The sequence below is a fragment of the Loxodonta africana genome, chromosome 8 (genome assembly GCF_030014295.1).
Source record: "Loxodonta africana isolate mLoxAfr1 chromosome 8, mLoxAfr1.hap2, whole genome shotgun sequence".
NCBI lineage: Eukaryota > Metazoa > Chordata > Mammalia > Proboscidea > Elephantidae > Loxodonta > Loxodonta africana.
Genome location: NC_087349.1, coordinates 59,943,511 through 59,959,160, shown reverse-complemented (window position 1 = coordinate 59,959,160; position 15,650 = coordinate 59,943,511). Strand labels below are relative to the sequence as shown.

Here is a 15,650-nt window from a genome sequence, read left to right as displayed (position 1 = left end):
TGCTACAGTAGTCAAGACAGCCTGGTACTGGTACAAAAACAGACACATAGATCAGAATTGAGAATCCAGACATAAATCTATCCACATATGAGTAGCTAATATTTGACAAAGGCCCAAAGTCTGTTAAATGGGTAAAAGACAGTCTCTTCAACAGATGGTGCTGGCATAACTGGATATCCATCTGCAAGAAAATGAAACAAGACCCATACCTCACACCACGCACAAAAACTAACTCAAAATAGATCAAAGACCTAAACACAAAATCTAAAATGATAAAGATCATGGAAGAAAAAGTAGGGACAATGCTTGGAGCCCTAATTCATGGCATAAACAGTATACAAAACATTATTAAGAATGCACAAACACCAGAAAAGAAACTAGATAACTGGGAGCTCCTAAAAATCAAACACTTATGCTCATCCAAAGACAGTACTAAAAGAGTATAAAAAGATTACCTACAGACTGGGAAAAAGTTTTTGGCTACAACAAACCCAATCCAGTGTCTGATCTCTAAAATTTACATGATACTGCAAAAACTCAACAACACAAAGACAAATAACCTAATTTAAAAATGGGCAAAGGATATGAACAGGCACTTCACCGAAGAAGACATTCAGGCGGCTGACAGATACATGAAGAAATGTTCACAATCATTAGCTATTAGAGAAATACAAATCGGAACTACAATGAGATGCCATCTCACTACAACAAGGCTGGCATTAACCCAAAAAACACAAAATAATGAATGCTGGAGAGGTGGTAGAGAGACTGGAACACTTACACTCTGCTGGTGGGAATGTAAAATGGTACAAACTCTTTGGAAATCAATTTGGCGGTTCCTGAAAAAGCTAGGAATAGAACTACCATATGATACAGCAATCCCACTTCTTGGAATATATCCTAGAGAAATAAGAGCCTTCATAAACCAAATCAAAACCAAACTCAGTGTCATGGAGTCAATTCCGACTCATAGTGACACCATAGGACAGAGCAGAACTGCCCCACAGAGTTCAAGGAGCACCTGGCAGATTCACACTGCGGACCCTTTGGTTAGCAGTCATAGCACTTAACCACTAGGCCACCAGGGTTTCCAGAACCTTCACACGAACAGATATATGCACACCCATGTTCATTGCAGCACTGCTTACAATAGCAAAAAGATGGAAGCAACCAAGGTGCCCATCAATCGACAAATGGATAAATTATGGTATATTCACATAATGGAATACTATGCATCGATAAAGAACAATGATGAATCTGTGAAACATAACATGGAGGATTCTGGAAGGCATTATGCTGAATGAAATTAATCAGTTGCAAAAGGACAAATACTGTATGAGACCACTATTATAAGAACTCAAGAAATAGTTTAAACACGGAAGAAAATATTCTTTGATGGCTATGAGGGTGGGGTGGGAGGCTGAGGAGTATTCATTAATTAGATAGTATTTTAGGTGAAGGGAAAGACAACACCCAATACAGGAGAGGTCAGCACAACTGGACTAAACCAAAAGCAAAGAAGTTTCCTGAATACCACTGAAAGCTTCAAAGGCCAGAGTAGCAGGGATGGGGGTCTGGGGACCATGGTTTCAAGGGACATCTAGGTCAATTGGCATAACAAAATATTTTAAGAAAACATTCTGCATCCCACTTTGGTGAGTGGCGTTTGGAGTCTTAAACACTAGCAAGTAGGTGTCTAAGATGCATCAATTGGCCTCAGCTTACCTGGAGCGAAGGAGAATGAAGCACACCAAAGACAAGGTAAATATGAGCCCAAGAAACAGAAAGGTCCACATAAACCAGAGACTCCATCAGTCTGAGACTGAAAGAACTAGATGGTGCCTGGCTACAACCGATGACTGCCCTGACAGGGAACACAGCAGAGAATCCCTATGGGATTCAGACCTCAAATTCTTATGAAAAGACCAGACTTAATGGTCTGACTGAGACTAAAGGGACCCCGGAGGTCATGGTCCCCGGACCTTCTGTTAGCTCAAGACTGGAACCATTCCCGAAGCCAACTCTTCAGACCGGGATTGGGCTGGACTATAAGACAGAAAATGATACTGGTGAGGAGTGAGCTTCTTGGCTCAAGTAGACACCTGAGACTATGTGGGCAGCTCCTGTCTGCAGGGGAGATAACAAGGCAGAGGGGGACAGGAGCTGGTTGAATGGACACGGAATACAGGGTGGAGAGGAGGAGTATGCTGTCTCACTAGGGGAAGAGCAGCTAGAAGTACATAGCAAGGTGTATGTAAGTTTTTGTATGAGAGATTGAACTGATTGGTAAACTTTCACTTAGAGCACAATTAAAAAAAAGTAGCTGTAGATTTAAAGATTAACTAGGAGTTTTAATAATATATTGAGCTATGCTCAATTTTTACTTTTAAAGGTAAGTGTGATGGTTAATGTTATATGTCATATTGGCTAGGCGATGATTCTCAAGTGTTTGGCACTGGAATGACTGCTCTTCCATTATTTAATATGATACAATCAATCACCTCCCTGATGTGATCTGATGTGATCAGCAGATCAGTTGAAAGGGGAGTTTCCCTGGAGCTGTGGCCTGTCTTCAGTATATAAATGGATGTTCCGGCAAGGCGCACTCACTGTCTGGACCCTGCACTCTTCTTTTTGCCTGACCTCTGTACCTTGGGCCATCAGTCTGCAGAAGTCTTTAGCCTGCCGCCCGACCCATGGATTTGGGACTTGCCAGCCTCCACAATTGCTTGAGCCATTTCTTTGACGTAAATCAGTATATATTTACACATATGCTTTACTAGTTTTGCTCCTCTAGAGAACCCAGACTAAGATAGTAAGAAAGCTAAATATATTCTTAAAAATAATGTAGTTCTGCTTCTGATTCTTTACTAGTACTTGTTTGCATACTATCTACTCAGCAATGTTTAGTAAAAGTATAATTATTCATTAGCATGAATTAAGAACATTTCTAATAAGCATTTTAGAGCACATATGAATGTGGTGTAGTCTCTAAACTAATGCCAGATGTTCTAAACGCTCAAGCAAATCTTATTCCTTTCTGAGTCAGAATAATTTATTTTCTATAGAAAATTTTTATAGCACATATGAAAAGTAAAATATACTCTTAGTAGATTAGCTTTAGGGGAATTATGTAATAGTAGGATACATATAAAGCTGGATTTTATTCTATTTCAATGTTTTAAAAAATCTTGCAAAGCTAAAAAAGAAAAATAATTACATCTTTCCAACAGAACCATTAGTACAAATTTGGGCATGAGTACATGGAACAGAAAACAAAATGGCCACTCCTAAATTCAGCCATTCTAATAAAAAGTGTACTAATAATAATCCAAATGACAAGTAATTTTTTAACAGGAAACTGAAGGATCTATTCATGTTTAGTGAAGATATTAAATAAACAATTTTAAATAAAATGAGGAATTTATAAAGAGGCATTTTTCTTTATCAAAGGTTAGCTCCATGACATAGGAATATGTCCATGAAATAAAAATTTCCCCAGCTTTTAGACGTAACAACTGTGTATTGCTTTTACGTGTGTGTGTGTGTTGGGGGGGGGGTTATAGTAAAGTAGGACTGTCTTTATTTGGAGCAGTATTAATAAGACAAATTTATTCCAAGGACGTAATTATCCATGTTCTACAACTAACTTGCCTTGTTCTGATTCTATTGTCCTCAAACATCCTTTTGATTACAATTTGAATTCTTATAAAGAACTGATTTAAGAATAGAGTATGCTTAGTTAAGGCAATACTTGTATTCTTGCGTATGGGGCACTGATAATTCTTAGCTGTGATAGATTGCTATTCTGATTTAAGAATGTGTCACTGTATGTTTGGTAAATGTGACTCTGTCTTTAGAGATGTATTGACTCAACAAGTCTGGATCTTCAGCCTTCAGGGCTGTGTGGCTGACCTTGTCAAAACCATCTGGTACTTCAGATTTCACTTTCCATTTGAAGATCTCACTACCAAAAGTATTGTCCTAGTCTGGATTCCCTTGAACCTACTAAAAACAAACAGTTGCTTCCATTTTATTGGGGAGTGCCATCCCAGGGAAGAATAAGTGAGGGGAAAAAGAAGTGAGGCAGTTGAGGAGGGAGCACAAATATAAACCCATTGTCTTCGACTGATTTTGACTCATAGCAACCCTGTAGGACAGAATAGAACTGTCCCAAAAAGTTTCCAAGGAGCAGCTGGTGGATTCAACTGCTGACCTTTTGCTTAGCAGCCGAATGCTCAACCATTGCACCACCAGACCTCCAAGCACAAATATAGGTGTTATTAAACTGGCCATAGCTTTGGAAAAAAGCTTGATCTCTTGGAGAATATTTTCATAGAGGCCTTATGAATTCTTACACTGCAGAACAGTCCAACGAGGAGAAAGGGAGAATTTATCCATCAGCTTCCTCTTGAGCTGCAGCTCCTTACTCAAAGTTCACCTCTAAAGTAGGGTTGCCAGATTCCGCAAAACAAACAATCCCTCTCCCCATGAAAAACAAGAAACACATCCCATACAGTATATGTAACATATGTGTACTAAAAAGTTACTTGTTTGTCTGCAGTTCAAATTTAACTGCCAGTGTTCTATCCAGCAGTCCAACTCTCTGGATATTAATATCCACTAATGCCCTTGCATTGCCATTTCCAGGTTGCATTACTTCAACTTTCCACACAGCTGCTGGGAAAGACAGCCTCCACAAGTCAGGTGCACAAGCACAAAGGTCAATTTGTCCTTGCCAATGGTGCAGCACACAGGGTTCCTCAATATGTACTAGCATGTGGCAGCTGGCAGTTAGCGGCAGCAGCACTTGGCCCTAGGACCACAAGCCAGAAGGCAAGGCAAGAAGTGAAGCCAGTGATGGGGATGAATGTGGGGTGGGGGAGCATGGGAGGAAGGAGGCTTGGCTGCATGGGCGTGGGGTGATGACATAATTTTCTGTAAAAATTAGTCAATGTTTATTATAACCTCTTTAGTATCTACCATGGACCATATTGTACTGGATACTGGGGATAAGTAGTTAATAAAAGTTTCTGCTTCAGGGAGCTTACAGGAATATTATGTGAGTTCTGATTTTAAAGAAGCTTAATGAATGCTAGTGAAGTGAAATAATTTTAAGAATACCCACTCCCTGGAGTCAATTCCGACTCCTAGAGACCTACAGGACAGAAAAGAACTGCCCCATAGGGTTCCCAAGGCTGTAATCTTCAGGGAAGCAGATTATCACATCTTTCTCCCAGGGTGCGGCTGATGGGTTCGAACTACTGACCTTATGGTTAGCAGCCAAGCACTTTAACCACTGCACCACTAGGGCTCCTCAATACCACCTCATTAAATTAAGGTTTTCCTTAAATGACTACTTTGTATACAAACAAAAAAAAAATCACATGTATTGCTTTCTGGATTCTTCTAAAAAAGACTTAGAAAAGAATTAGGTGGTATTCATTAAATACCGGAATGATTTGATAAGAAAGAAAAGTCCATTTGTATAAAACATTTCAAAAAAGAAGTTAAAACACATTATACAGTACTTTTTATTTAGATGTTTATAAGGCAGATCTATGCGAATGATATAAAAACATGGCACATAATTTGACAGCTGTATTTTGGAGATTAAAGAATCTTAGCAAATATCAGTTACACAGTTTTAAAGAAAACAGTATTTTCCAAGCAGGTAAAAAATATCTAAAGAAAGATCAAGGCAAGAAAATGAGTAAAATCAATTACCAATGAAAAATCAATTCTAATGTGAATTGTGCATTATCCTTTAAAAGTTAAAGGTATGAATTGCAGTCTAGTTTACTCAAACAGTGTTAAATGGTATCCTGACAAAGAACTGAAAGCAGAAAGGATTAGTTTCAGCTTTAGAAGAAACCCAAATTAACAGTGGCTTAAACTGTTGATTTCATCCTCAGGAAAAAGCAGTCCAAGTAGTCAGAATCTTTCTAGTCTCCAGTCTGTCTTCCTTAGAGTGTGGCTTTGATCCTCTTGGGATGGTTGCCAGGGCTTCCGTCATCATGTCCATATTCCCCACAGTAACATGGAGGAGGACCATAATGAACACAAGCTTTCTTCCTTGAAGGAGATTTCCAGAAAGTCATACATACCAGTTGCTATGAGTCAGCTCCAACTCATGGTGGCCCCACGTGTGTCAGAGTAGAACTGTACTCCACAGGGTTTTCAGTGGCTGATTTTTTGGAAGTAGATCACCAGGACCTTCTTCCCTAGCCTCGGTAAACTCAAACCATCAGCCTTTTGGTTAACAGCCGAGCATGTTAACCGTTTGCAAACCCAGGGATTCCAGAAAGTCACACTTACTTCCCCTTATATCTCACTGGCCAACGCCCAGTTGCAGATACACCTACCTGCAGGAGAAGTAAGGGATTGGAAGGGACAGCAGCTTTCTAAAGAAGTAGGGCAAACAGACATTGGGAGACAACTTCCTGTCCCTGTTCAAGCTGAATGTCTGCAAAGCTAGGAAACCCTTTTAAAGAAAATCTTAATAACTTAAAATACTTCCTTCAGACTGGCAATTTTGGAAATCATCAAAAAGTATCTGCTTTTCTGATTTAAATTTAGCTCATCTAGCCACTGGGAGAATCCATATAGTCTGCCCTAATTTTGGATGACCACAATGGGAACTCAGTGATTTGGAAAGTTAAAAAAAAAAAAAAATCTCAGTATGTATGTGTGTTAAGCTGAATTAAGAATTTTTTGGTATCACATGGACAGAATCTCTGCATACTAAGCACTTTATAATTTTTTAGATAAAAAAATTGAAGAATCTGTTCATTCTTACAAAATTCACTGTTCAAAGGTATGAACACATTATGTTTCCACTAAAAATATTAGTTTCTCTTAGAGATACTTACATATACTGAACATACACCATAATTATGATCAATTGAAAATAGAGCATCACATTTTCATGATGACACATCACAAATATAAACCTTAACACTGATTGAGGTGCATTACACTAAGTGTGGCACTGCTCTAAGTCAAGATTTTATAAAACAGTTTCACCATGACATTTTAGGCTGTTTTGTATATTTCATAAACTGACACAGATATAATTAGTTCAGTGCTTACAGTATTCCTAGAGAAATATTTATGAATTACACTTATGGTACTAGGTTTAAAACAGCATATAAGAAACCTTAAATTTTATAATTAAATCTCTTTTTCTTTTTTGGACAGGGGAGCTCTGTACATTTATTATGGAACAGATTAATGGCAATAGGCAATGAAAAAGCCTTAAGGTTTTATCATACTAAATAAGAGATAAACTAAAAATCTGGATATGTTATATTCCTGAAGCCCTTTTGTAGAAATAACTTTCATAACTTGACTGTAGCATAATATGAATATACCTTAAATTACTATTATCCAAAGAATTAATTTGGAAAGTAAAATTCCTTGAGTCAAGGTCATGCTAATTTATAATAAATTAATCAGTTAGTTTAACACTGGTGCTCACTTGCCAATCCTTTGTATAGCATAAAATAATTATCTCTGATAAATACCTACAAATATAGTTTATTCATACTTTCAAATATTTTAAGATTTAAATTAAAAAAATCTCACATATAATCTGGGCTAACATTCCATGTATATACTGAAAAAATACATGATAGCATTAATATATTCACATTTAAGTATGATTTCAGCTGTTCTTAAAAGAGGAGACATGAAATTTTCACACAAAAGCTAAGTAGCACAATACGGTCTGTGGTTATTTTCCTTTTAGGAAAAATTGCTTGATTTTTTTCATAGGATTAAAACTGGGTATATTTTTCTACATTCTTATAATTTGTTCAGGGGCACTTCTCCAAACACAGATCATGAGACAAATCCCTGCTGCCCTGAAGTCCCACTACTTTCTCAGGTCTAGCAATAACAGAATTCTGAGGCCAGAAAATGACCCAGAAAAATAATGACCATGAAAACTAACAACTAAGAAAAACAATCAGAGAAGTAGGAAAGTAATGCAATTCAAAATCAGTTAATATTTTTGCATTTTTGGAAAGGCTTCTAAATATTTAGAATTATAATTAATATAATACATTTATGTTAAAACTTCAAGCTTATTTCATCTTTTTAGTACTGAAAAGGAGCTATTACTATTTTAAACAATAGTTTCATCTTTTATACATTTTCACAGAAGTTCATTTTTTCATATTTCAAATGCTCTATTTACCTGCAACAGCAATTACCTTATGTATAAAAAAAAAAAATGTATATTACTGGCTATTTAATATATATGTGCAATAGTATATTCCAAAAGTCATCTAACTTTTAAACAAATTTCATAATATTTTTACATTAAATAGTTAAACATGGCCTTAGGAAAGTTCAATTTAAGGAACAGGGAAGTACTGGAAATATGTTGTTTTCCCTCATCCACTAAAATATTATGTCTTTAAGTGTTTACCCTTAAAAGTTATCATCCAACTGAATTCCTACTAAGAACTAACAAGTGGTAATTAAGAAGGGAAGAATATAAATAAAATAAAGAAAATGAAGAGCTCAATTAAAGTAACCCACCCACCCAGTGCTGTTGAGTCGATTCCGACTCAAAGCGACCCTACAGGACAGAGTAGAACTGCCCCACAGAGTTTCCAAGGAGCGCCTGGCGGATTTGAACTGCCGACCCCTTGGTTAGCAGCCGTAGCACTTAACCACTACGCCACCAGGGTTTCCTCAATTAAAGTACAAGGTATTAAAACTCACACACACAAAAAAGAACAGAGAATCATGAACACTTTACCAATGCAGTAGTAGGGAAAGAGCCATTTGGTGGGAAAGGTAGCCTCCACTAAATAAAGTCCTTCTATTTTTTGGCAGGTGGATTCAGCAATGCTTAATGTGGGTAAATTCAGAAATGTTATAATTTCAGGAAGAGGAATGTGTATAATTGAATCTTGACTGCAACTTTCTATTTTAATAAGAAATGAACAAATAGGGAAAAAAATGTAGGGCATTCTAACGAAGATTTGAACAGTTTGCAATTTAAATGTGGAATGTCAGCACTGAAAAATTTTATGAATAATTCAGATGATTATACGCTTCTAGAGTAGATTTATAATTAACCACTTATCCTAATATCCTTCACACTTGCAAATTGCTCCCTAACAAATGGTGAGCAGGCAGGAGGAGATCTCAGGATGGGAAAAGGAAATGACCAACCCTATAGGGATTTTTTAAGATTCTGTAGGACCTCAGCAATTCCCTATCACTGTTCTGGTCCTCTCTCTACTTGAAACTATCACTCCTTGGAAGGGAGGTTTCCCGACTGCTTAGGGTCTCCAGGTGCATGTCCCAGGTCAGACCAGGTAAGTAACTGTGCCTTATCTCACAAGCTGTAATAAATTTATGACTGTAATATTTTCATTTATCTTTGGACACATACAATCCAATCTAAAAAATGTCAATGGCTTTATACAAAAGAGGAAGGCACCGATACTGGCATCATAAGCATAATGCATGGGGATGGAGCAGGGACAGTATAGCTTAGTGGTCAAAAGCATAGCCTCTGGACTTGAATGCTGACTTTGCCACTTACTAACTGTGTGACCTTAGATAAATTAACTTTTTTAACCCTCAGTATCCTCAAATGTAAAATGAGGATAAGAGCTATCTACCTCACAGCGTTGTTATAAGTATTAAATGGGACAGTACAAGTAAAGTGCTTAGAACAGTGCTTGGCACACTACAAACCCTCAGTGAACCTCAGTAAAATCCCATACTATAGAGAGCTGCAACTGGCTACGGTGCAACAACATGGATTGGTTGACAACTATTTGTGTGTAAAGCTGATACTTTTCCTCTAACTAGGAACAATTATAAGATTCCCAGGATTGGCACTATGTTAGAAATACCAGTTTGGGAGGTATAATATTACTGAATCCTCACCCTGATCAATATATTATTATGCAAATAAAACTGCTCTGTAACAAAATTAAGAATAAAATCTTTGACAAGGTATGCATTATCAGTATGTATTTCATGTCTCCAATGCATTTAAATATAATTTCAGGGTAATCTGCCTTTTTAATTTGTGCATATTCACATAATCACATTGATTCATACAATTAATTGGAGTCGCCAAATCCTATTTTATGAGAGATATACAGAAATGTTACCATGTACCCTTATTTTTTTTTACCCTTACCTAGAAGCTAATATAACACGTCCTTTTAAAAAATAATACACGATTATGCATTCCTATTTCTTAAGTTATATAATTAAAACCTTATTTAAGCTTCAGAAAAAAACATATATCCATTGAAATGTATTAAAATCTTAAAATTCTGCTGGTTTGCAAAGTGTTTTTAACATTATGAAGTGTGTGTATATTATTAACTAAATATTTTGGCCTGATTATGAAATACAGTTTTGTTTAAATAACAACAGTGTTATAGTTGTACAAAACAAAACAAAATGTACCTAAATTTCAACAATATGTTTGACTCTGAAAATTCATATTGGCCAAATATGACATTTGTGAAAATAAATTTGAAAAAAATTCTACCACCAATTTCGTTGAGACCTCATTTAACAGATTTCAGCCCACAGCAAATTTGACATACATTTACACAAACTACCGAACACAGAGGAAGTAATTAAAAAAATGGCCTAAGTAGAGCTTTACTGGGGCACCAGTGAGCACCATTTATCATCACATTACTGTAACTCTCTCTGGTGAGAGGTGAGGAATGGCTCCTCCAATACCTTCTTCTAGAAATTGGCTCTTTTCCCAGCCTTTCTTAATTCTTTTTAGCTTTCGGCTTATACATGGGAGGAGTAAAATAATCTTACCCAGAATTACAACTGAAGGCAAAACAAGAGCAAGAACAAAGTTTGGTGGTGTATAAAACCTATAGTACTCTTCTTCAAAAGCTCGTTTCCATCCATAAATTAAAACATGAAAAGTACTTATGAGCAGAGCAACATATCCAAGGGTAGACTTAAGGTGGGGGAAGAAAGAAAAAGAAACAAAAAGAAAGAAGCAAATGATTCAAATTCATAAATTAACCCAACAGGTACACCATGTTTGTGTTTTTATAAAATTATTTTATGTTAAATTACTGAACTGCTTTTCTGTTCTCTCTAAATTAAGCTATTTTAACATTTTTCCATATTTCATATATATTTACATATTTATACACACGCCTTATTTTACACAAATAAAGTCATACTGCATATAGTTGAACATTCTGATCATTTTACTTACGTATCAGGAAACTTTTCCTCATGTCATTAAATACTCTGAAAATATGACTTTAATTGCTGTTTAATATTCTATCAAATGAATGTGCTATAATTTACTTAACCATTCCTTATTGTTGAACATTGTCTGTTTCCAAATTTTCTCAACTCTAAAATATGCCACTGTAAGCCTTTTTCTATATTTCAGTTTCTGTCCGTAGGACTGATTTCTAATAGTGATTACTGGTCAAAACATCTATCTTTTCCTTAAAAGCGTTGACACAAACTGCTAAATTGTTCTTTAGAAAGGTTGTTCATTTTCCACCAGGTGTATGTATAGAAAAAATTTATTGTATTTAACAAAATTAAATGAAGAGAATTCTCATGTGTACACACAAATATTTATATACACATATAGGATAAAGTTGATAGGTAAAAATTTTAAACCCTGTAGAATTAATATAAAATATAAAGAGCAATTCAAACATGTGGCTTTGTTAACCATATTAAATGAGATCATTATGAGTGCCCAGTTAGGCAGTTTACAAGTTAAAAATCTAAAAGGTCACCATTCTTGGGCTCCCTAAATTATTATATTTAGAATTGCTTACTTTGAGAAATGAGTCAGAATCTTTTTTTGGTACTTTGAGAAATGGTCTATGTTGCATAAAATGTAATATTACATCAGGACAATCAAGTAGTGTCTAACTTTCCTGGGAAAGGATCAACTCTTCTTTCTAGCAGGAAAAATCATTCTGTTTGTAATTACTCATCTTAATTTATAATGATAATTTGCACTCGTCTAGCACCTTTTATCAGAGGGCCTTCTATTTCTTTTCAGGTGTGATTAAACTAACAGTTCGGAAAATATTCACATTCTGTTTTCTTCAGAAAAGGAAAATGAATTTAGACAAGGGATCGGTCCTTAATTTGAATGAGGCTTTTACAAAAAACCTCAAGCCAATAAAAAAAAAAAGGCAAAGGGAAATAAAACTCAGTGTACCACCAAAGGACACTCAGCTGCCTCTGTGCTGTGAACCATTTGGATACAACCAATACAGATTTTGTGGTAATATAGCAGGGTCTAAGGTTGTTTTTTTTTAAGGTTGAGTTTATATATTTAAAAAATATACACATTTATTATATACATATTGTTGGAGGAAAATGTTCAGCTTATTAAAGAACAAAATGGTGTTTAGGAATCCCTTTACAAATGCTCTTATACATATACGTGACTGAAATACTAAATACATATGTTAAAAAGATACATAAGACTGGTCACCTGTCTTAATCCATTAACCTAGTTACCTAGTTTGTCATTGCTTGTGTTTATGTGTATGTATTTGTATACATACACATTTCTTTTTAAATATTCAGACTGACCTTCTTACTCTGTGAATTCAAATTAATGAGAATTTTTTTCCTGGACAGATCAAGATGACTCAAAATATATCATAATTCTTCATTCATCTAATAAATTGACTTGCAGCATTAAATTTGATCTAAGCTCACCCCTCCCCTCCCCCCCCCCTTTTTTTCTAAATAACCTCCCTGGTGATGTAGTGGTTAAGAGTTTTGCTGCTAACCAAAAGGTCAGCAGTTTGAATCCACCAGCTGCTCCTTGGAAACCCTAGAGAGCAGTTCGACTCTATCCTATAGGGTCACTATGAGTTGGAATCGACTCGATGGCAATGGGCTTGGTTTTTTTTGGTTTTGGGTTTTCCTTACCTTAGTAGGGTCGCTATGAGTTGGAATTGACTCAGCAGCAATAGGTTTGGTTTTTGGTTTTTTTGTACCTTAGTAGGCAGTGCTATCAGAGTCCTCCAGTATTCTTGTCCTGGTCTTTCACTTATTGAACCAGAGTAGCCCTAAGCCAGCCTCTAGTAATAGATGTTTCCCAAGCTAGCTGCATAAACATAAACCCTTTGCTGTTGAGTCAATTCTGACTCATGGTGACCTTAGGGCTTTCACGGTAGAATTGCACCCTGTAGGGTGTTCAATGGCTTTAATCTTACAGATGCAGACTGCCAGGCCTTTCTTCCTTGGTGCCACTGAGTGGATTTGAACAGCCAACCTTTCAGTTAATAGCTGAGAAAAAACTGCTTGCTCTACCCAGGGACCTTAGCTTTCCCCTTTTAATAAGGAGGGTCATTTATTTGGGAGCATATTTAGAATTTAACTGTACTTGACAAGTTCTATGCCACCCAATTCCTCACCAAACAAACAAAATCCCACCTACCTGAATAAAACTGAATTCCCTCCAGTTTAAAGCATTGCTCACTGAAGGGATAGAGGTGACTGCCAGCAGGGAAAGTAAGCCAAGGCTCATTATTCCAAAGGAGATATACATTTCAATTCTCCAAACTTCTTCCTCATTCCAAGAGTTCTCAATATTTGCATGAACCTGACAAGAAAGGAAGTGTAAATTTCCTTTATTTGTAGGATGTTAACTGATTCAGTACAGAGTTCACTCTTGGCGTACAAAGAACCAAGTCATATATGGACATATCTAAGTTGTGTTAATTCAATTCAACAAACTGTTACAGAGATCCTATTATTGGATGATATTGTTTAGGTGTAAGGAAAAGGGAGGGAGAGTTAAACAAAAAGATGACTAAGACTCTCTCCTTCTGTGAGTACATGTGAGAAGAAAGGTGTAAACATGTCATCTTGTTTGAAAAACATCATGTGTTACACAGACTCTGGAGTCCCAAGACCATGAAATGCAGAAAGGTGGGCTCCAGGATGACATAGAAGTATAGAAATTTTGGCTTAGTTTTGAGTGAGGTTTAGAAGTAGGTTTAAATTTTTTTGACTAATTTGGGTACATTTTGACCTTAGTTCAACTTAGTATACTAGTGTATCTTCCGCCCTCACATGCAGAGTACTTGTGTTTATCTCTTTTTTCTTACCCTCTTTTCCCCCAGGAAGCTGAGAGTGCCCGGAGGACCAAGCCTTATGGAGCGCAAATATTTATCCACTTGAATTGCCTCATTAAGATACTTTTCCAAAGGTCCAGTTGCCTCATTTGTATACAGTACTTTTCCAAATGTCTTTCCTTATACTGACAATGCATATATATAATAAGTTAGACTTGATTTACTCTGAATTTGTGGCATTCTGCATAGGGACTACTTTTAGAACTGTGAATTTACATAGGAACAATATAATCAGAGTATATACATCAAGGATGGAACTCTTTGGGCTAAAGCTTTGAATTAAATGAGTATTCATGGGAAGAAAGATCCTCTAACTTAATACCAGCTTAACTTTGTCCATTTCCAGTTAACCAAACTTACCTAAAAGTTTTAAAAAAAAAAGGCTACTTCTTCACCATTATTTCTCTGAAGCAACTATACCAGCATTGCTCTCTGTGGAAAAAGGATCATCCCATCTTCTTGTTTGATTTCTATACAATCAATAGCTTCCCTTGGCATACCCAGAGACTACAACCTGGAGCTACCTGCCCTCTCAGTTCATTCATTCACTCAACAAATACTTTTTTGAGTGTCTACTATGTGCTGGGGAAACCATGGCAGCGCAGTGGTTAAGTGCTATGGCTGATGACCAAAGGGTCGGCAGTTTGAATCCACCAGGCGCTCCTTGGAAACTCTATGGGGCAGTTCTACTCTGTCCTACAGTGTCGCTATGAGTCGGAATCGACTCGACGGCACTGGGTTACTGTGTGCTGGGCACTGCTGTTCTAAGCATTGGGCATATGTCAGTGAACAAAACAGACCAACACCTCTTTAGAGGCTCATGGAGCTTACATTCTGACGGGAGAGGGCAGACAACAAATAATACATATAATGAAGAAAAATAGAAAGTGTTTTACAAAAAACCAAACCCAACCTGTTGCCTTCGAGTTGATTCCAACTCACAGGAGGTAGTAGATGCTTTTGAAAAAAAGAAAAAGCGGAGCAGGGCAAAAGGGACTGGGATTACCAGTTGGAAGTAGGTAGCGGAATTTAAAATGGAGTCCAGTGAAGGCCTCACTAAGGTGATGTGGGAGCCTAACAACTTGAAGGAGATAAGGGTGTTTGTCAAGCAGATAAAGAAGTGGCATTTTTAGAGAGAGAATGCTTTCCCCCTGTTGCCATCAAGTCGATTCCAACTCATAGTGACCCTATAGGACAGGGGAGAACTGCCCCACAGAGTTTCCAAGGAGTGCGTGGTGGATTTGAACTGCTGACCCTTTCGTTAGCAGCCGTAGCTCTTAACCACTAAGGCACCAGGGTTTCCAGCCAGAAAATGCTTTAAATGACACCAGTTTATTTATTTTTTTCAAAGTATTTAGGCTTTATTATTGAAACAAGCTTATCTACTAGATGCCACATACTTTGACCGTCATACCTTGGCTCCTGGTAAAATGTAAATACTTTTACACAATTGTTTTGGTGTAATGCCTTTAGCTTTCTTTAAGGACTGTTGTAAGAAAT

General features: G+C 36.7%; 1 protein-coding gene across 1 annotated transcript in view; it reads right to left on the bottom strand.

The window, feature by feature from the left end:
• Positions 1–5,484: 5,484 nt before the first annotated feature.
• STEAP2 (STEAP2 metalloreductase) overlaps positions 5,485–15,650 on the bottom strand; it is a 28,563-nt gene continuing 18,397 nt past the window's right edge. The window contains exons 5-6 of the mRNA XM_003407157.4: positions 13,451–13,615; positions 5,485–10,969 (exon numbers count right to left, since the gene is read on the bottom strand). Of these exons, the coding sequence (XP_003407205.1) occupies positions 10,682–10,969; positions 13,451–13,615 (453 nt within the window). The 3' untranslated portion in view covers positions 5,485–10,681. The remainder of the gene's footprint in view (positions 10,970–13,450; positions 13,616–15,650) is intronic.